At 40.1% G+C, this 23331-nt stretch overlaps 1 protein-coding gene across 4 annotated transcripts in view; it reads left to right on the top strand.

The window, feature by feature from the left end:
- Window positions 1–13396: 13396 nt before the first annotated feature.
- The window catches only part of RBM27 (RNA binding motif protein 27), a 63694-nt gene continuing 53759 nt past the window's right edge, over window positions 13397–23331 (top strand). For 2 of the 4 annotated variants that reach the window (XM_084883160.1, XM_084883159.1), the window contains exon 1: window positions 13397–13653. In XM_084883160.1, coding sequence (XP_084739286.1) covers window positions 13595–13653 — 59 coding nt within the window. In that variant the 5' untranslated portion in view covers window positions 13397–13594. The remainder of the gene's footprint in view (window positions 13654–23331) is intronic. The other 2 variants (XM_084883162.1, XM_084883161.1) reach the window with 1 other exon arrangement.

The raw sequence follows: 23331 nt of genomic DNA, 5'->3' as shown, positions 1-23331 counted from the left end.
TTGCCCTGATGCCCCAAGTTTGCAGGTTCAATTCTCGGTCAGGGCACACACAAGAAGGAACCAATGGATTCATAAATAAACGGAACAAGAATCAATGTCTCTCTCTCTCTCTCTCTCTCTCTCTCTCTCTCTCTCTCTCTCTCTCTCTCTCTCTCTCTCTCTTTCTCCTTTACCTCTCTCTCATATATATTTATGATGTTTCCACCAAGCCTGTGTGGCTCAGTGGTTGAATGTCGACCTATGAACCAGCCAGAGCACATGCCCAGGTTGCGGGCTCAATCCCCAATGTGGGGCGTGCAGGAAACGGCCAATCAATCTCTCATCATAGATATTTCTGTCTCCTTCTCCCTCTCCTTCTTCCTCTCTTAAGTCAATAAAAATATTTTTTAAAAAATAAAGAGGCTGTTTCTATCTTTTTCTAAGTGGTGATTCAAGGCTTTTACTTTCTGATGGTCAGATTAGTTACTCTCATACACATTCATTTAATAATTGAATAAACATTCATTAAGCATCTATAAAGCACTTTAGGGGAGGGGGCAACCCAGAAGTGTATTTTCCCAAAGGACTGGGGGGGGGGGGGGATTATTTTTTAATAAAAAGAGGTCATAGTGGGGATAAATGGTGATAGACGGAGACTTGACTTGGGATGGTGAACACACAATACCAGCACATTGTACAGATGACGTGTTGTCGAATTGTGCACCTGAAACCTGTATAATTTCGTCACCCAAGGTCACCCCAATAAATTCAATAAAAAATATTTTATCCTATAAAAAATAAAATGTTTATAAAAATAAATTTAAAATGACATATGCTATGTATGTATTGTCAAACGAACTCAGAGAGTCAGGACTCTTTCCGCCATCTCGCAGCCTGTGGAAGCCTGCTGGGAACAGGTCTTCTTTAAAGGCAAATATGTCTAGAAGGACATATTCTTCTGGCTATCTGCAGGGTCTCTGGGAGCACACACCTCTTAAAATTGAAGGTGCTTACACTAGAGATGAAACTGAAAAACTATGGTACATCTACACGATGGAATACTATGCTGCCATAAAAAAGAAGGAATTCTCATCATTTGCAGTAACCTGGATGGAATTGGAGAACATCATGCTGAGTGAAATAAGCCAGTCAATGAAAGAGAAACACCACATAACCTCACTCATTTATGGATAATAAAGAACATTATAAACTGATGAACCAAAAGATAGATATAGAGACAGTAAAGCAACAAGCAGACTGTCAAATTACAGTGGAGAGGGTAGGGAGATCGGAGGAAGATAAGAGATCAACCGAAGGACTTGTATGCATGCATATAAGTGCAACCAATGGACACAAAACTCTGGGTAGGGAGGGCATGTACAGGAGGGGGGGCAATGGTAAGATATGTACACAATAATTTAATAAATAAATAAAAAAGAAAAAAAGAAACTGAATTCTACCGAGGCAAGGGATACGCTTATGTGTGCAAAAGGCAAAGAACTACACAGTGACACCTGGTGGCCAAAGGAACAAAACCACAGTAAGCTAGATAAACAGTGGTTCCTAGCAAATACCTAGTCAATCTTCCTTCTAAGGCAGTTGGATACAGAATCCGTGTAATGCTGTACCCTGTAAAGACTTAGACTTATTGAAAAGTAAATAAGTAAAAGTGGATATTTTTCCTTTTGTAAAAATAGAGTCTGGAGACTTTGATTAGAAATGATGATTTATTTAAGGGTCTTAGGGTTTGCAAATCATAAACACAACTAAGTAATACCAGAGTTGTCTGAAGAAGAAAGAAGAGCTAAGTGTTCCTATAGTAAAAAATATATTCTTGAGAAGAATCAATCCTGCATTCTTAGCCTCTGGGTTAGTAATCCTTTAGGTGACTGGTGGTCTGGATAATAAATGTCAGGTGGTCTGGTTATGTGAACATTGTTTCCTCAGTTTTTCCAGGGCAATCAGGGGATTATCTGGAGGTCTTATGTGTATCCAGGCTTTGATGCATGGCCAGAAAGTTCAAATTTTAAGTTCCCAGGCAAGTTAAAGCAAGAATAGAATCATTTCCTCATGCCTCAACCTACTTTATTTTAGTAATTTAGCAGCTTAACCATAGGGACTTCTTTGTATTTCTTCACATATACATTTTCAACAACTAGTTTTTTAAAATATATTTTTATTGATTTCAGAGAGAGGAAGAGGAGGGGGAGAGAGAGAGAGAGAGAAACATCAATGATGAAAGAGAATCACTGACCAACTGCCTCCTGCATGCCCCCCACTGGGGATCCAGCCTAACCCTGACCGGAAATCAAACCTTGACTTCCTGGTTCATAGGTTGATAGTCAACCATTGAATCAGGCTGGCAAGGCTCAGCAACTAGTTTTGGAATAAAAATCTCATGGTGGCTAACACAATGCCTGGCACATGGTACGGGCTCGATAAAAAATGCGTTGAATGAAAGGAAGAAGGAACCTTAGGCTGTAGAGAACCTACCAGGGCACTCCTGCCTCCGGGCTCTTACACATGCAAATACTCTCCATCGCTTTCCGCACCCTCTTCCTTTAGCTACTAACCATGTAGACATCACTTCCTAATAGCCAAAATCTGGGTTAGATGTCCCCTCCTAGGTGCTCCCTTTACTGCCCTCCCTTGAGAAATGTATCTGCCTGTTTATTTATCACTAGACTGTAAGCTCCATGACAGCACAGGCTGCTGAGCACAGTGTCTGGCACATAGCAGGTGCCTTATAAGTATTTATTAAGTGAATGAAAGCAGCCTCACCCTCTATAGCTCTTACAACTATGATTACACTTTCCTGTTCCAATTCTGCCATAACCAGTACTATCTGTCATCTTTGATTCATCAGCTTCTAATCCACATTGGTCATTGAAACTACTCATACAACAAATACTTGGTAAGCACCTCCTAGGAACCTAAGCTATCGCGAGGATATAATAGGGAACAAGACAGACATGGTCCCTGCTTTCATGGAGCTTACAGTCAAAGTGATATTAAAGAAGAACATAAACAAGTACCGCTGTGGTTACAAATTGTGAAAAACCTACTTCCATACCTCCAACTTCATCATTTTTAATTTTCCTATATAAGTGACTAATATTGTTCTTTTAAGGGTCGTTTGGATTCCATTCATTCAGGAAAAAAATATTTACCTTCTACTATGTGCAAGGCACTATCAGTGATGCTGCAGACAACACTTGAACAATATATACATGGTCTCTCCTCACCGTCTGGTGGAAGAGACACACCTTGAAGCAATGGAGTGGCTGGATGCTATGGAGGCATTGTAGGCGTGGAAGGAACATGGCGCTATTTGTGTTTTACCATAAAAGATCATTCTGAAGAAGGATAGGGAGGGAGCAAAGGGGGAAGCAGGAGGCTATTGCAATTGTCTAGGTGAGAGGTGATGGTGGTTTAGATGATGGTAGTGGCAGTCAAGATGGAGAAAAGTGAACAGATTCAAGAGATATTCATAAAACGAAATTTATTTTAGTAATATGGTCTTTTAAATTGGGAACTGCTCTAGATAAATGACATTAGAAGGGTTGCAGAGTGAATAGGAGTCAGGCTCTGAATCAGACCAAGTTCATCTTTTACTAGCTAGGTGACATTGGGCAATACAATTAAACCACTCTGTGAATGAGGGTAATAATAGTAAGTGCCTCATAGGATTGCTATGAGGATTAAAGAAATTATATGTGTATAAACCACATATATCTAACTGGCATATAGTAAACACTTTAAAATGTCAGCTATTTTTATTATTATTTTAGGAAATTGATCTATAAACATTGGTCTGATTAAAATAGAAAAAAACTTACCTGTGCCCCATAATAATCTCCTTTCCAGCCTAAGTGAACTAGTTATCACCATATAATTGTGGGTTAGTTCTTCTCCAGCTGTCAGATAACATCACAATCATTCTTCAAAACTCCATGAGAGAATTCATTTCCTCCTTGTATGTTTTTCCCCAAAACCCACCCCACCAGTAAATCTACTCAATTCGATTGAGTCAGCACTTCTAAATTTAGACCCATAAAACTATAATTAGCTTTGGCTTGTCTTTAAGTACTTTTGTATTTGCTTTTTGTGCATATTTTCCTAACTTCCCACCCTTAGATGACACAGTTCAGGAAGAAATTGTGGGCACTTCTTTTGATACGTCTGTTTCTTAAGAATGGGACACTCTATGAATATGCGTGTCACTTTCCCACCCTAATGGACAACTATAGTTTTTAAATGATTTTTTCACCCTTTTATGTTTCCTGAATAGTGAACAGATTTTTTTTAACAATACAAGGAGTGAGTATAAAGAGAAGAAAGAAGAACCAACCCTTCCAGGACCTATGGGTTTGGCTGACCCTGGGTTGCTGTATGTGCAACCTCTGCCAGTTACTGGGCCTCAGAGGAAGAGTGTGTGCTTTGGTTATGCTAACAGGCTTTGGAGTAAGAGGCTTGGGTCTGAATTGAGACTCTGTCCCATACTAGCTCTATACTTCTGGGTGCTCATGTGTAAAATGGGGAAGACCATAATACCTACTGCTTAGGCTTACTATGAGAAAATGAGCTACACCAAGCCATGTGATTAGCCTATGCCTGGTTCAACGTAAGTGCTCAAGAAATATTAAGCTAAAGAGGAAAGAAAGAAAAGTGGAGAACCCTGGAAGCCAGTACAATCAGTACTAGGGTCTGAATGTTTGTGTCATCCCTGCCCCCCGATGTTCATATGTTGAAATCCCAATGCCCAGTGCAATGGAATTAGGAGTTGGGGACTTTGGCAGGTGCTTAGGTTAAAAGGATGGAGCCCTTATGAATGAGATTAGTGCCTTATAGAAGAGAGCCCACAAACTCCCCACCCCCTTTTGCCTTGTGAAGATACCAAGAGAAGTGTATGACCCGTAACAGGGATCTCACTCAGGCATGCTGGCACCTTGATCTCAGGCCTCCAGCCTCCAGAACTGTGAGAAATAAATTTCTGTTGTTTATAAGCCATCCAGCCTGTGGTATTTTGTCATAGCAGCCTGAACAGACTGACTTGGAGCTAGGAACAAATAGCCATGTTCATTAGGGAGAGTTTTATATTTTGACAAATGTAACCAAATTAGAGAAGTTGCATTTCTCAGGCACCAATAGTTTGAGAAACCCCTTTTGCTTGTTTTTCTTCTGATGTGGTAATATTTGTCATTCTTGGGAATTAGAAACCACTCACTCATGCTACACCACTCCAGACTCAGGATCCACAAGCTGCAGTCAGCCACCTTGTCAGCATTCCACAGGGCATGGCCAGCCTGTCATGGGATCGTATGGGAAATGTGACACCTGAGTCATCAAAACACTGCTTGTCATCACCATTACTATCATCCCATCATCATTTGTGGAATAGTCCACAAATGGAAGGAAGGAAAGATGGAAGGAAAAAAGGAAAGGAGGGAGGGAGGAAGGAAGGGAGCGAGGGAGGGAGGGACAGAGAAACAAGTAAAGACAACCAATCACATATTATTGAGATTCTAATTTCAGTGAGTATATTTTTAAATTTTATTTTGTGCATTTATGATGTTTATGATTTCTATTTTTATAGTATCAATGAAATTAGAGAGGTCTAAACTATAGAAATTGGGAGTACAACCATGGTTCTATATACTTTTTTTTTTTGTCTGGTTCCCCCTAGCTAGAAGTCAGCATCTTCCTATATCTGCTATTCCACACTGTGTCTAAAAGTGTGGACTCTAGGTGAGATTGCCGAACACCTTGGTGGCATCCTCGATTCCTCTTTGTGTTACATACTGACAATGTGTCAGTGAAACTAACTGACTCTACCTCCAAAATATATCCACAATCTAACCTTTTCTCACCATCTCTTTCACTGTGAATCTAGTCCAAAACACCATCAACTTTTGCTTGGTTTATTGCCTTCTAACTGGCTTCCCTATGTCACTTTGTCTCCTCCAGTCTGATGACCATAAGGCAGCCATAAATGATCTTATTAAAATTTTTAAAAAGGAGACCAGATAATTCTAGTCATCTGCTTAAAACCATCAGTGTCTTGCAGTCTCACTCAGAATAAAAACACCAAGTCTCTACCATGACCAACCAAGTCCTCCATGATCTTGACTCTACCTGCCTCTCTAACCTCTTCTACCATGACTTTCCTCCTGGTTCGCTCTGCGCCAGCCCCTTTGCTTCCCACTCTTTCCTGACACAGGCCGATGGAGTTCCTGCCTCAGGATCTTTGCATTTCCCGGGAAAGCTTTCTCCCAGATTTGCACTAATGCCTTTCCTGTCTCCAGACATCTGCACAGAGTCCTTTTGGCTTCCCCACCATGGTCTATCTTCTCACATTGCCTTATTTTTCTTTATAGAAGTGTTCCACCTGATATATTATAAATATTTACTTGTTATCATTCTCCTCCTGTTAAAATCAATCTCCAAGAGAATGCCCATTTTCTTCACTGCTGTATCCCCAGGGCCTATAACAGTGCTTTGCCTATGATAGGTCTTCAATCAATATCTCTTTGAAAGGAAGAAAGGCTGAATGCACGCACTGAGAGAGGCTAACCCGTGCTAAGTTGCTTGGCAGAGGGCCTGGCACACCAGGAGTATGAGTTCTTATTATAGGATGTGTCCGAATTCCAAGGGGCTATCCAATCCAAAGAAGCGAGGGCAGTTTTTCCCCCTGATATCAGAGCGATAACCAGAGAGAACTGAAGTCTGGTCAGTCCACTACTGTTGCTGCTTTGGTGACAAAAAAAAATGTCGCTGAAATCGGTTTTGCTCAGTGGATAGAACATCAGCCTGTGGACTCAAGGGTCCCAGGTTCTATTCTGGTCAAGGGCATGTACCTTGGTTGTGGGAACATTCCCAGTAGGGGGTGTGCAGGAGGCAGCTGATCGATATATCTCTCTCATTGATGTTTCTAACTCTCTATCCCTCTCTCTTCCTCTATAAAAAAAATCAATAAAATACTATATATATTTTTAAAATGTCTACTGGAATAGAGCTTTACTAATTTCTCCTGGATGCTTTTCTGATCTGCAAGGATGTCAGATCTGGGTCCCCACACAGGTCCGGCAGGAACCCATAAAGTCCTTGGTGAATGGGGCAAGGACTGTTTTCTCTATGTGCACACCCAGAGATGCCACTTTGAACCTTTCTTCCTGTTGACACTACTCTCAACTGGGTGAAGCAACTTTTCTTTAAAAAAAATGGACATACTTGTAGTCATATGCAGTTGTAAGAAATAATGCAGAAATAATGCACCCTTTTTTCAACTTCCCTAATTGTTAACTTTTGCAAAACTATAGTATATCATAGTCAGAATACTGACCTGGATACAAGTTGTACTTGTATTTGTTTGTGCTTGTTTGTGTGTGCATATATGTCATATATATATTGGGTCGGCAGCTAAGTAATTGCGGGTTTCACACATATATGGCTTCAGTTGAATTTTTAGGTTTGCAGACGTAGTACAAATGTAAAACACATTTTGTTATTTGATAGTTGGCTATTCAGCTGTTAATCAGTAAAAAAAGTTTTTTGATCTGTTTTGTAGTTTTCATTTGGCGTTCGTTGAAAAATGGAAAATCAAAAGGAACATTTTCGTCATATTTTGCTTTTTTATTTCCTCAAAGGGAAAAACGCATCGCAAGCTCATAAAAAGTTATGTGCTGTTTATGGTGACGAAGCCTTAAAAGAACAGCAGTGTCAAAATTGGTTTGCCAAATTTCGTTCTGGTGATTTTTCACTCAAAGATGAAAAACGCTCTGGTCGTCCAGTTGAAGTTGATGACGCCCTAATCAAAGCAATAATCAATTCGGACTGTCACAGTACAACACGTGAGATTGCAGAGAAGCTTCATGTATCACATACATGCATTGAAAATCACTTAAAACAACTTGGCTATGTTCAAAAACTCGATACATGGGTTCCTCACGAACTGAAAGAATCACAGTTAACGCAACGCATTAGCAGCTGCGATTTGCTAAAGAAACGTAATGAAAATGATCCATTTTTAAAACGACTTATAACTGGCGATGAAAAATGGGTTGTTTACAACAATATCAAGCGGAAAAGATCGTGGAGCAGGCCAGGTGAACCAACTCAAACAACATCAAAAGCTGATATTCATCAAAAGAAGGTTTTGTTATCAGTTTGGTGGGATTACAAAGGAATTGTCTACTTTGAACTCTTACCACCCAACCGAACGATCAATTCTGATGTCTACATTGAACAACTAACAAAATTAAACAATGCAGTTGAAGAAAAGCGGCCCGAATTGACAAATCAAAAAGGTGTTGTATTCCATCATGACAATGCAAGGCCACACACATCTTTGGTCACTCGGCAAAAATTAATGGAGCTTGGTTGGGATGTTTTGCCACATCCACCATATAGTCCTGACCTTGCACCATCTGATTACTTTTTGTTTCGATCTTTACAAAACTCCTTGAATGGTAAAAATTTCAATAATGATGATGATGTCAAATCGTACCTGATTCAGTTTTTTGCTAATAAAAACCAGAAGTTTTTTGAACGTGGGATTATGATTCTGCCTGAAAGATGGCAAAAGGTCATTGATAAAAATGGGCAATACATTACAGAATAAAGTTATTTAGTTCCATGAAAAAATTGTCTTTGATTTTCTTTAAAAAATCAGCAATTACTTAGTTGCCGACCCTATATATATATATATATATATATATATATACACACACACACACACACACACACATACACACACACACACACACACACACACACACACACACACACACATATATATATATATATATATATATATATATATATATATATATATATAATGTTATCACCGCTTTTGTTCCCGTATCCACCAGCACAGCCAAGATACAGAACTGTTCCAACAGCACGAGGATCCCTCATGTTGCCCTTTAATAACCACACCCACTTTCCCTCCACACTCCCCATCTCCCTCCTCTGTTCCTAAAATATCATTTTCAAAATGTTACCTAAATGGATATATACGTATACAATATGTAACCTTTGGGAGTTGGCTTTTCTCTTCACTCAGCCTAATTCATCTAAATTGTTGCATGTATCAATAGTCCCTTCCTTTTTATGGCTTTGCAGCATGCACTCACCGGTTTAAGGTCATCTGGGCTGATTCCAATTTTTGGCTATTCTAAATAAAGCTGCTATAAACATTCAAGTACAGATTTTTGTGTGTGAATGTAAGTTTTCATTTCTCTGGGATAAATGCTCAGGAGAGTAATTGTTGGGTCATATGGTAGTTGCAGGTTAGTGTTTAGAGAAAATACCAAAAAACAAATTGTTTTTCAGAGCGACTATACACTATTTTACATTACACCAACAAAGCATGCATGATCCTGTTTCTTTACATCTTTATCAGCATTCAGTGTTGTCAGTTTTAAAAAATATTAGCTATTTTTATAGTGAAGCAATAAAGACAAAAACTTACAATATAGTTCTTAGGAAAACAAATCTGCTTTTCCATAACAAAGAGAGACTATCTGGTTGACTCATTTGTAGGCCATCTCACCTTGTCTTTGAATAACTAAGATGCAAATGACTTTTATTGAGGTAACTTTTCTCTGAGCCAGCTGGACTGCTCCAGGAGACCTAGACTCAGGAGAGACTGATATTTGCTCATTGTATTGTTTAATTAAATGATCATCTATAAGTGTACAGGCAAAAGAGGGCCTGTTTATAAGTATGAGCTTCCTAGGTTGTAATTCTACTGAAGCTTAATTTAATTGCATGTAAGGGAAGCACACTGTGATTGTAAATTTCACAGAGAAAATTGCAAAATGACTCGCAACCTCTTTTTATTGTACACCAGGGACAGCTCTGGCCACAGAGTAGAAAATAATGACAAACAAAACAAAACAATTTGTGGGCCTGACCTACTCTAATCCTGGAAGGTCTATCTAACCCTGTCAATCCTTGTGTGAAAGCTCATTGTTGACAGTTTTTTTCTGATTTGAGGCCCAGTTATTCTCAAGCCAAGAAAGGGAACTTGCCTGAATAAAGCTGGTTTAGATGTCTGCTCTTCTGTGATCACTCTCTCTTTTCATTGCCCCATATTAATAATCTCTCTTTTCCTAAATAGATGGGATTTCTTTCTCTCTCCTTCCGTGAAGATAAAACTGAGGGGGGAAATCAGCCGGGACCGGTTTGGCTCAGTGGATAGAGCGTCGGCCTGCGGACTGAAAGGTCCCGGGTTCGATTCCGGTCAAGGGCATGTACCTTGGTTGCGGGCACATCCCCAGTAGGGGGTGTGCAAGAGGCAGCTTATCGATGACTCTCTCATCGGTGTTTCTGACTCTCTATCCCTCTCTCTTCCTCTCTGTAAAAAATCAATAAAATGTATTAAAAAAAAAAAAAAAACTGAGGGGGGAAATCATTAAATATCCATTTTATAATTTTAATTAAGGAAAGGATACTTGTTTAAAATCAGTCTTACTCTCTATATTCAAGGAAAGGGCCTAATAGATGGTAAGGGGCTCAATACATATTTGTTGAATGACTTTTGAACGAACCATACATTTCATATTTCATTATTTGATAGTTAATTGAAGGTTATAGGTATGGGCTTTGGAGTCAAACACACATGGTCAAAACTGGTCCTTGCCACTCATCAGCTTCACGATCTTTCTGGAATGCACTTTTCTTGTCTATAAATATTGTTCACTACCCAGAGGTACTGTGAGGAAGAGAGGCAATAATACACTAAAATATTAGCAGAAGGCATGTACTCAATAATTTTGGCTATGATTATTATTTCTAGTGCCTATTAAATCACCAGAACCTGAGCTCTCAAGAGACAGTAAATGGATACAACTACAACTGTTCAAACTTTTGTCTCTACCCCAGGAGCACAGAATCAGGTACATGGTAACAATCACTCAATACCAGTGAATTGAATTTATAAACATATGTGTGTGTGTGCACGCACATTGCATTTTTATGGCTGAAATCAATGCCTCATTCATTCATGGGTTGCAAATTAGTCAGTTCTGTGCATAGGATGAATGCTACCGAATAAAGTATATGGGAAATTCTGGGCCATGGCTACTGACCAAATTTGAACAGCTATTTAGCAAATGAAATGAGCCAGGCATGGGAGTGGGATTGACCATATTGCTTTTCCACTTCTGGAAAAGCAACTCTTCTACAAATGCTACTTTTAAAAGATGTAGTTGCGATTCAATATCTACATTCAAAGCAGTAGCCCTAATATGTATATAATGTAGTCAGTCTAGAAAAATAACATAATAACATCACAATTGGAAAAATAAAAGGGAAAAAACAGATTATTCGGGTCCCAAACACAAATATTACTGTGGTCATGTCTGTTCTAATCTCTGTTCTTGGTTAAATGATGCCCTGTATGATAGAAGCCAGTGTCTCAGCAACCTCGCCTCTAAAATAAGGCCCTACAAAATTTGCTCTATAAATACATTTGAAAAGTACTTTGAAATTCTTGCAGAGGAGTGATTTATTGTGATAAAGGCAATTCCTGTTCCATTTCTATCATACTATCAAGTTCTTGTCTAGCCTTAGGCCTAATCAAATCACTTGTACATTTCTCTCTTTTAAATTTGTGTCACTTTGACATAAGACTGTATCTCCTTAAGGGGAAATAAGTAAGGGGGGAAATGTAGGTAAGCATAAAGGAAGAAGGGGAGGAGGAAAAAGGGAAGAAGAGGCAGGAGTTGGATGTGAGAGAGCTCTGGGCTTGTTGTCAGAAGATCTGGATGCTACTCTGCTCCACCTGCAGACATGTGTGATTCTGGGTGAAGCACTCAGCCTCCTGGTGCTTTTCCCTCATTTGCAAAGTTGGAGAGAGGTCAGTGAAGGTGGTTTATTAGATAATTTCTAAGTGCATTTTGCTTTTTATTACCTTATGTAAGGAGGTGAACAAATTGAAGTCAGCAAGCCAAACCCTGTTGGCACCTGTTTCTGTACACCTGTGAAGTGAACGTGGCTTTTACACTTTTAAATGGTTGAAGTAAAACAAGTCAAGAGAATAATATGTTGTGACACATGAAAATTATCTAACATTGAAATTATCATAGGTTTTCATATAAGTTTAATTGGTACATAGCCATAATCCTTTGTTTACATCTTACCTATGGCCTGTTTTATGCCAAGAGGGCAGAGTTGAGTAGTTGCCAGAGACCTAAGGCCCACAAAACCAAAAAAATTTACTATCTAGACCTTTACAGAAAAAATTTGCCTATACCTGCTCAATGCATATTTAGTTTAGTTTACCTATTTATTTTGGGTTGACCCATCTCTTTGATATGAGGTGTGTGCTCATCAGGTATTTTTCAAAATGTCATTAATGTAATGCATAATCCCATAAACTGCCCAGCTTCTTAAGAAGAGGGACTCTGTTTGTTTTGTTCACAATTAGAATCCTAGTGTCTTACACAGTGCAAGCATATAGCAGGTGCTCCGTATTTGTTGTTGAATAAACATTTTAACACCAGTGCCAAGCCAATTTCAAAATTCCATAACGAATTTCTCAGCTAGTGCAAATTAGTTGCCTACTTCGGTAATATAGAAATTTAAAAATCTTGTTTGCTGACCAAAATTCTCCCTGAAGACAAACAAACAACAAACAAACAAACAACCCCCCCCCCCACTAAATTTTAGGCATGCAATGAAAAGAGAATTAAAAAAAATTCGTATAGTTTTTCTGCCTAAATAAAGCATTTATATATTAAACACACACACACACACACACACACACACACACACAAAAAAAAAAAAAAAAAAAAAACCCACAACGGTTAAGATTGAAATGGCCTCAGCCTTTTACATCCGTGCGCCACGTTTTTAAAATGACGATTATTGGAATCCACGGCATGGCTGTCAGGACATTCTTCGTAATTTAAGCAGAGCGGCAAAAACTGCAAGCACGTATGTCGAGCAAAAGGGGGAAAGGTAAAATTTTGCACTCCTTGCAATGTGAACGCGTTGCATGCCGTGCTGCAGATTTACTACAGCTGAGTCATTTCAGGACACTAGTGTGTGTTTCCAGGAAAAAGGAGAGGCAGGAACCAGGCTGAGGGGCTCGCCGGGTTCCCCCAGGCACTCTCAGCAGCAGACAACCGGTATCCCCGAGCAGGCGGCAGCGGCGTGGTCAAAAAAAAAAAAAAAAAAAAAAAAAAAAAAAAGGCGCCACGGCCCCTTTAAGAGGCACAGCACCTTCTCCAAGATACCATCTTGCACCAGGAGTTCACGTAAGCTCTCCACCTACCTTGCTACATCCCTCCTTAACTGGGTACGACTGGCCGGCGGGGCGAGCGAGCCTCCTCATTGGCTTTGCGTGCGCGGCCCTCTCGCTCTTATTGGCTCCTGCTCCCGCCACTCGGCCGCTGACGCCCGCCCTCCCGAGCCGTTGGGGTAGGTTGAGTGAGGGCTCTTGGGTTAGTTCCTGTTAGGCCCCGGCCGGGGGAGTAGGTTCAAGTCTCTGAAGATGCCCGGTGGGCTGGGGCACCGGGGGCTGTGAAGAAGGCGTGAGGGGGGCGACGAGGGGGAGACCGCGGCAGGCCCACACGAGAGCGGCGGCCGAGCCCGCCTTCCCTGCACCATGCTCATAGAGGATGTGGATGCCCTCAAGTCCTGGCTGGCCAAGTTACTGGAGCCGATGTGAGTGAGCCCGGCTGGGCCGGGGCCGGCGAACGCGGGCGTTGGGGGCCCGCGGGGCGCGGGGGGCGGGGAAGGGAGGCGGCGGGCGGGGGGCGCCGCGGAGGGGCCGCTGCCGGCAGGTCCCGGCGTCTCCTCTGTGGTGCTATCCCCATGGCGGGGGGGAGGGGAGGGGAGGGAGAGCCGGGGGCACGGACACCGGGTGGCTGAGGGGCCTGATGGTAAGTGGGGCGAGGGCTTGTGGAGTCCTAAAGTCTTGGGGTGCTCCCGGGGCAGCAGGAACCGCGAGGGAAATGGGGAATATTGCTGTTGGAGAGCTGCGAGGCACAGCAGGGCTGTCGAGGGATTTTTAAGTGTGGAGAGTGGCATCTTGAAGGGAAGAGCAGGGTACCCAGGGCTTTACAAAAACAATATTGTTCCGGGACTGGAAGACCGGGGAGCAGCGAGGATCGGGGAGGGCCTCTTTTTTTTTCAAAACAGGGCAGAGAGGGAGGGGAGGGATGGGGAGGGATTTATTAGAGATTATCGATAGTCTCTTCAGAGTTCAGGATTAAGCAAGTATTTGGAAAACATGGGGTAGTTGAAAGGGAACTGTAGGCGTGGGAGTATTGGGGGGAATTGTTGGGGAGCTGATAAAAGGGTTTTAAGGGGTTTCAGATATTATTGATGAGTTGATAGTACTAGGAGAACTGATGATGTTTAGATATTCTTGGGGCTTGGGGGGGGGGGGGAAATGGAGGTTTAGACGTTTGATTGGGGTTTGTAAGGGCTGCCCTGCCACCTAGCCTTGGAGGAGGGGCTGGAAGGGGGGTGTACCTGCAGCATCTCGCGGTGTTTGGATACGGGGTACTGGAGGCACGGGAGGGGCAGTAGAAAGAATCGGAGTTTTGTAAATATTGTTGAAAGATCGAGAGGGCAACTGAAGATCCTGAGGAGGAGGATTGTTGTTGAGGTGCTGAAAAGAATGAGGGGCTTGTTTCAAGATAATAAATATTGTGGGTCGTATTTGGGACCCATGAAAGGGAGAGCAAGAGGTATCAAGTTTTGGTTGGTTTTGTAACCATTTTGAAGGGGTAGGAGTGTGTGTATTTGGGACACAGAGGTTTACTTTCATAGCTGGCCTCTGAAACACATCTCCTCGAGGGAAGGCTGAAGGGGAGGATTGGAGAGGAATGCTATCTTCCATTCACCCTCTTGGGAAAGAAGGCATGGACTGCTTATCTTCTTCCTATTGGAGGTGAGGATCTTGTGGCTGAATGAAAGGGGGTGGAGGAAGCGATGGGCAGGCTTTGCTTCATTGAGTCCCGTCATTTTAAGTGGAAAAATTGAGTTTTTCAGAGGTGGAAGAGAGGGGTATAGTTTGGGAAGTGTGGGGATAGGGTAGAGTTGGGGCTATTGAGAAAGCTGCTTCCCGGTTTATTTTTTGGCCCTCCTGAGAAATCTTGTTAACTAACCTCTGTTGCTGTGCTGCTTTGGTTTCTTGAGGTGAGGTTGGAACACCTAGGAAGAGTCCTCTGTAGTCCAGTGTGTCAGCCTTGTGAAGGCAGGATGTGTAAGGGAGGCAGGCGGAGGGGAATTTTGGTGTCTGAAGTGGTATTTGCTTTCTGAAGATGAGGATGTGAGTAGAGAGCACAGGTGTGAGTAAATGTACACCAAGGGCGTCTGAGTTGTACATTAGTGATGGTCAAGTTTTGTTGTTGTTCTGTTAACCCTCATCCAAGGATATTTTTCCATTGATTTTTAGAGAGAGTGGAAGGGAGGGGGAGAGACACAGAGAGGGAAACATTGATGTGAGAGAGACACATTATTGGTTGCCTCCCACACAAGCTTGGATCAGGGCTGGGGTACCCTTAGGTCCCCAGGCCCATGCTCCATCCACTGAGCCAAACCGGCCAGGGCAGTGAGGTCTAGTAAAAGTGAAAATGACTTATTGATGTGCTTGAAGTTTGGTTGAAGAATGTGGGCCTCCTGGATGTGCATCATACTTTTTCTACAGTAAAAAGTTTTGGAGCACAGAAATGGAGATGGAGTGTGATAAAGGTGAGAAATAGTGAAATTGATTTAGTAAAATTGACCATATTTGGAAAAGGCTGAAAAAAGAAAAAGAAAAATGTCAGTGTTTAAAAATTCTTTACCTCTATGCTATTTAATGTTTAAGAAACCAAAAACTTATCTCCTGCTGTTTATGTTGCCTTGTGTGAGTGTGTGTGTGTGTGTGTGTGTGTGTGTGTGTAACAATGTTTCATGCAAGCTCTGATGTTGTTGGTTGGTAGAGATCATTTTAAAAGTATTAAATGTATTAAATTTTTTTAAACTTATTTTTATTGATTTCAGAGAGCAAGGGAAAGGGAGAGAAAGATAGAAACATCAATGATGAGAGAGAATCATTGATTGGCCACCTTTTGCACACTCCACACTGGGGACCGAGCCCACAACTCAGGCATGTGCCCTTGACCAGAATTGAACCCGGGACCCTTCAGTCCACAGGTCGACACTTTATCCACTGAATAAGTTTTAAATGTATATTTTATGTCTTGGGGGTAGAAGGTGACAGGTTTTAATATTATAGTTAGTTGTGTGTTTTTTTTAAAGCTCCCTAAAATGTTTTCACTCTGGATAGCGTTTTGTGTGTGTGTGTGTGTGTGTGTGTGTGTGTGTGGTGTTTTTTTCCTTAATGTCAAAATTTAGTTTGAGTAGGAAGTTAAATTTCATAAGGGTCTTTCACTAGGCTTTTGTGGCTGTTTATATTGGTAAGTTTGTAGATACTTAGTAATTTTCATGGGTAAAAATTACCTTTCAAAATGAATATTTGAGTTTAGTTTCCTCATTTTTTCCCCAGTTTATGCTCAATTTAAAGCACACATCAGCCGAAACCGGTTTGGCTCAGTGGATAGAGCGGCAGCCTGCGGCCTGAAAAGTCCCGGGTTCTATTCCGGTCAAGGGCATGTACCTTGGTTGCGGGCATATCTCCAGTAGGGGGTGTGCAAGAGGCAGCTGATCGATGATTCTCATTGATGTTTCTACCTCTCTATCCCTCTCTCTTCCTCTCTGTAAAAAAAAAAAAAATCAATAAAATATATTTTTTTTTAAAAAGAAAAACTACTTTGTTTAAAAAAAATAAAAAATAAAGCACACATGTTTCTATCTAGTTGCTTTAGTTTTTGTTACTTTTTTTAGGATTAAAAAGATATAGAATTAGTACAACTTCGACTTAATAATATAGAGACATTCATAAAATTAGAAAATAAAAATACTTATTTTTAATTCACAGAAGTAATGGTTTTGGATGGAAGCGCTATGAAGAAATAAATGTAGATATCACATGTATTTTTCATTCTTAGTATGTTGTTATGGGAGATTTTTTTTGGTTTGTTTAGACATCCTAAAATGTAATAAATGATATGCTAAAGAGGGATGTATTTGTAAATTTACTTTTTGCATATTCCAGATTTAAGAAAATTTTCATGGTTGATTGGCATGTTGCTACAACATAGCATTTCAGAGCAGTTAAGTTTTCAGACAGACGTAGTTGCAGTGGATATGTTGGAATGGTACCGTGTGGCACATGATTTCCCACTGCACTTTGTTGTTTATTTTTATTTATTTATTTATTTATTTATTTATTTATTTTAATATAGTTTTATTGATTTTGTACAGAGAGGAAGGGAGAGAGATAGAGAGTTAGAAACATCGATGAGAGAGAGTCATCGATCAGCTGCCTCTTGCACACCCCCTACTGGGGATATGCCCGCAACCAAGGTACATGCCCTTGACCGGAATCGAACCCGGGACCCTTCAGTCCCCAAGCCGACGCTCTATCCATTGAGCCAAACCGGTCTCGGCTGCACTTTGTTGTTTAACTTAATTTCCAGTTAACTAAATTTATGAAAGTTTTTGAATCTTTAGGGGTTTTTAAGCATATTACAGCTTATCGCTGGCATGTAACGGGGTATTTCTAAACCAATCCAGTTTACATGTGATTATTCCCTGTAGACAATTTAGTAATATCATGTGTTGTTAAGTGCTCATCTGTTACCTTCCATGTCATCTCTATTGCCTTCCAAATAGAAATGTGGGGACATTCTAATATTTGTATTAGAGGAAAGACAGAAGGAGGGAGCCTGGAAGAAATGGCTCCTTAACTGGCTGGGAAAAACCCAATGGCATTTTTGTTGGCATTAGTAAAGGGGAGAAAAAGCATATTAGTCAAGAAGTTTCTATCTCTCTTACTACTGCTGCATGAACAGACTGAATTCACAGATCTTGTTTGGGGGCCTCATCTTTCTTCACTTGAAAAATATGCTAAATATCCTAGTCATAGAGGCTGTGTAGGGATTATGCACAATTAGAAGGTGCCGTGGTTTCTTTGTATCAGAAATAACTTCATTTTAAGTATGGGAACCCCTTAAAAAGTAAGGTCCTAAGTGAATGTGAGGGATAAAGGAGTCACTGAAGAAATTCCTGCAAGTTTAGAAAAAGTTCAGGCAAGCATTTTTCAATAACACACATTCCTACCAAAAATGTCATTAATGGGGAATGTTTTAAGTTACTTATATATTATACATTAAATATATAAAAACATACGCAGTTCACTACTGCTTGTTTGGCTTATTGTAAAGATTAATTTTTTTTAAAAAGGGTTTGAAATACTTTTTGGAGATTTACACCTATTCATCCATCCATCCATCCATCCATCCATCCATCCATCCATCCAATCATCCATCCTAGTAGAGCATCATTATGTGAATGAGGCCATTTAATTTCTAGTTTTTGTGTCTCCAATTCACTGAGGGACTTCGGAGAAATTGTCTGACCTTTTTCTGTTAAACAGAGTTAATTTTATTAGCCTTTTACCTACCTCACAAACATGGTTTGAATATTAATGATGCAGACTTAGTGCTTTGTGTACCTCTGAATCATTAAATATAAATGAAATTTCATGGTTTTGAAATATGAAAATATGCTAAACTCTTTCTGCAAAAATATTTTACTTACTAATGTTAAGCACCACTGACTGCCAATTATAAAATAATAAACAGTCTATTGCATGACAGAGCTAGAGTCTCATTGCAGGCTGAATAGGCCATAGTCTTGATGTGCATTTTCTGTGAGTACAGGCCATATGTACTTTGTGCATGTACTAGGAGATTGAATATATTGCCATCTCTGGTAGAAAAGGCAGCGGTAAGATTCAGAGACTGAGATTTTTTTGGTTCTTATTTATTGGTTCAGTGATCATGGGGGGGGGCATACTTTGGTTTAACTCTATAGAGATTACATGCTGCTATCAAGTTAAACTCTGACTAGTAATCTCGGAAGTTGCTCAAATGGTAGGAAAAACGATCATCTTGCAACTGTTAGACCTGACATCCCTGATAAATAAACTAGGGTGAAATGAGTATTTTGAAGATATGTTCTTAAGGTTGAGAAGTACTGATAATTTTCTAACATATACTTAGTGGCTTCAAAGAATTAGTTTGCCTTTAAAGTGCTGTGGGACTTGTTTAAAAAGACCATTCACTGTTTCATAGAGAAGGACATATTTTGATCAGAAGACTTATTGGAAAGTTTTGTTATAATAAGTTACGAACATACTTGTTCTTAGGTCTTTTGGTCTGCCTCCTTAATATGTCTGACTTCAATCTTCCTGGCCCAATTGCTATAGCCTAGAAGCCAGAAGTTGCTTTTATATCCCTGTTTCCTACCACTATCTTTCATTCACAGTGTGGTTACTTCATTATTAATCTCCCTTTTTAACCATTTGTTATTTTGTACTGTAATTATTTGTTTTCATACCCATCTCTCGGCTACTGTCTGGAGGGCAAAGTCTAGCTCAAAGTAATTCCATTACTTAGCAAGATGCTTGGCACTTAGTAAATGTTTAAATGGATGCATATGCTCATATGTAGATTTAGGTTGGTGGACAATTAGAAAAGTAAGATTTTAAAAAAATTGTCCTATTTTCTGGGTATACTTAGTTGGTGACTACTGCTCTAGAAGCCATAGTCCAAATATCAAAATGATGTTTGCAGCTGACAGATATATGTATATATATATTTTCTCAAAAACAATCTATGGGTATTTCATTTTACATTGTATTCATTCATGAAAACCCTTAAGTAAGGGAAAGATGAAAGCTTCTATTTGAAAAGAAGTACCAATATTTGTGTTATCTATAATATGTGTTAACTCTTTTTAGAACTTAATAGTTGTACACACTGTTTGCTAAAATAAGTTCAGGTTTTACTTATTTTCCCACTACTGTCTTAAATATATTTTTATTGATTTCAGAGAGGAAGGGAGAGAGAGAGGGGGTGGGGGGGAGGGAGGGAGAGATAAAACATCAATAAGAGAGAATCACTGATCAGCTGCCTCCTGCATGCCCTGCACTGGGGATGGAGCTGCAACCTGGGCATGTGCCCTGACTGAATCGAACCCGTGACCTCTTGGTTCCAGGGTTGAAGCTCAGCCACTGAGGCACACTGGCTGGGCATCCACCACTGTCTTATCAAAGGAATAATCTGAACACAGATCTCGGGGGCAGACTTCTTTTTTTTTTTTACTTTTTTTTTGGTAAAGTAATAAAAGCATTATTATATTACAGCAAATATAGAAAGGAGGGAAAAAAAAATAAAAATTTGGGATGTATTTATTTCCAGTTTCTCTTCAGCGTATGAACTTCCTTGTAGCTGTAATCAGATTCAAATACACCGTGTTTTATCTTGATTTCTCCAATTGACTTTACATCAAAAGTACTTTTTATATTTGTGTATTGCTTTTTATAACCATCACTTTGTATGCCTAATCATAAAAATAAAAGGCTGATATGCAAATCGTTGTCACACAGTGACACATAACGACCGATCAGCAGGGACCTGATGCTGCGTAGTGCCTGGCTGGGTTGGGGGACCTCAGGCTGCGCCCTCCCACCCCCCTGCCTGGCAGGGCTTGACAGGGACCTGAGGCTGTGCCCCCCCGCCTGGAGGGGCTTAATGGGGGACCTGAGGCTGCCCCCCCCCCCAACCCAGTGGGACTTGACAGGGGTGGGGCTGGTGGGACTGGGTCTTGCCCAATGGCAATGGGGCCAACCAGGTCTGGGTTTCAGGTGATTTTGAAGCTTGCATGCGCGTGGATAGGCAGGTACTTGACTCTGGGTCCTGCGGGGCCCCTCAGACTGACAGGAGGAAGATTTTCATATACATTTTACTAATTTTCTTTTATCTCTGACACTTCTGTTATAGAGAAAGGGCAAATAGCAATATTAAAATATTTCCTGTAACTCCCTTTTAATATGCATGAATTTTGTGCACCGGGCCACTAGTCTATAATAATAAAAGCGTAATTTGCTAATTAGACCAGACAGCTGAATGACTTTCCAGACATCCTTCCGGGTGACCTTCTGAATGAAATCAGGGCTGCAAGGGTCGAGCCTCTTGCACGAATTTCATGCATCGGGCCTCTAGTGTTTCATAAACATTCAACAATAAAAATGGTTACCTTGACTTTACCTTTTCTGTTAAAAATACTGCTACTTTTATACAATAAATGTATATGTTTTTAGTTTGTCTTAGGTACCAGCAGTATTTCCTATATTTGACTTCATCCTGAGGCTAATTTCCCATAAGTACAATTACTATGCAAGTAAGAATGTGAACATTTTTTAATGGTTGTAGATACACATTAGGATCAGGAGGTCCTTTTCCCCTTGCCCCAATAGTATATTCATTAATTATCTCACCTCTGAAACAGAAACCACACAAAGTTAGAACTTAAGATTGAGCCCATATTCAGAAACATGTAGATTTTTTTCCTGAAAGTGAAAAAGGTTTAAGTAGTCCTGGCTTTTCCCTGGAACAAATAGACTATAGTGGTTTGTTAGCAGTGTTTCTTAGCTTGGGACCTAATCTTTACTCTTAGGTTTTGGGATTGGGTATATATGTTTGAAATCTATAAAGCTGATGTACCAGCTCAGCAGATGTGTCATACCTGCAATGGAAATTTCATTAAGGAAGAGAAAGGCAAATTTGAGGTTTTTACAACTAAGACATTTTTAGGATGATATTTCTGTTAACTTCCCCTGATAAAAATTAATCCTAATTGCTTTTTACTTTATTTTTTAAAAATATATTTTATTGATTTTTAACAGAGAGAAAGGGAAAGGGATAGAGAGCTAGAAACATCAATGAGAGAGAAACATCAATCAGCTGCCTCCTGCACACCCCCCACCGGGGATGTGCCCACAACCAACATACATGCCCTTGACCGGAATCGAACCTGGAACCCTTCAGTCTGCAGGCCGACGCTCTATCCACTGAGCCAAACCGGTTTTGGCTGCTTTTTATTTTTTAAATGACTTAAAGGTAGATTACTGAGACATGTTCTTAGAACATTATTATGTAAGATGTGAATTTAAGATCCTTATACATATATTTTTTTAACCATTGATTTTTGTTTTTTAAGAGAGTGGAAGGGAGGAAGGAGGAGAGAGACACACACACACATCAATTGGTTACCTCCCGCAGGTACCCCGACCCAACGCTGAAGACCAAACCTGCAACTTACATATGTGCCCATGCCCTTGATCTGGAATCCAACCCGAAACCCTTTGGTCCTCAGGCCAACACTCTGACCATTGAGCTATGCTGGCCAGGGCTAAAGTCCTTATATCTGTAACTTCCATTAAACTTTAGGAACTTCTTTTGTTGTGTTCTTTTTAATTGAAAGGAACTATTGGTTGAGATTTAGGCTATATTAATTTAACATGTAGATATACGTTAGAAAAGTGGCCCTTCCCAGTTTGGCTCGGTGGGTAGAGTGTCAGCCTGCAAACTGAAGAGTTCCAGGTTGGATTCCGGTCAAGGGCACATGTCTGGGTTGTGGGTTTGATCCTCAGTGTGGGGCTTGCAGGAGGCAGCCAATCAATGATTCTCTCTCATCATTGATGTTTCTGTCTCTCCCTCTCCCTTCCTCTTTGAAATCAATAAAAATGTATTAAAAAAAAAAAAAAAAAAGAAAAGTGTACGTGCTGTGAAAAAGATTTTACTTGTGTGGAATTGCAGCTGAGTTTAATTCTATGGGTGTTCTGTCTTTCTAATCTTCAGTGTATCACTTAATTTGTCTATATGCAAATTTAATTATCGGAAAAATGAATAATTGATTATGCTGATAAGGCTTTTTAAAGACTCTAGGAGAATAGTAAATTTAGACAGTATTATTACCTTTTTAAATCTCTTTGTTATAATAGAATCCCCTTTTTGTCTAGAAATGTGTATGTCATAGGCATGGACCCAAAATTTTCAAATCTGTTTTATTCCAAGATATGCTTGTTCCTACATGTAAGCAGAAATGAATTTTTATAAGCTTTGGTTACAAATAAATAGCTGAACGGTTTACTTTTCCTAGGTATTACTTCTTGGGTAAGAGAAGTAAGAGGTGGCCCTGCATTTGTTTTGTAATCTATCCAGGATCTTAGACATATGTGGATTTTTATGACACTCATTTGGATGTCTTGTTGGGCTACTATTAGCAAGCTACCATAGTTACTACAATATTGTCAGTTTTTAAAGTGTATATGGTAAGGGGTGGTGAAAGAATAAGAAGAAACATAAAAATACAGAAAATTACAACATAAAATTCTCCAATGTGTTTCTCCATTCAATTGGTGTCAGTTGTTATTTCAGA

Source organism: Pipistrellus hanaki (assembly GCF_964339955.1).
Source record: "Pipistrellus hanaki genome assembly, chromosome: 5".
Classification (NCBI taxonomy): domain Eukaryota; kingdom Metazoa; phylum Chordata; class Mammalia; order Chiroptera; family Vespertilionidae; genus Pipistrellus; species Pipistrellus hanaki.
The sequence above is the reverse complement of the archived record's forward strand: the minus strand, read 5'-3'. Positions and strand labels throughout refer to the sequence as shown.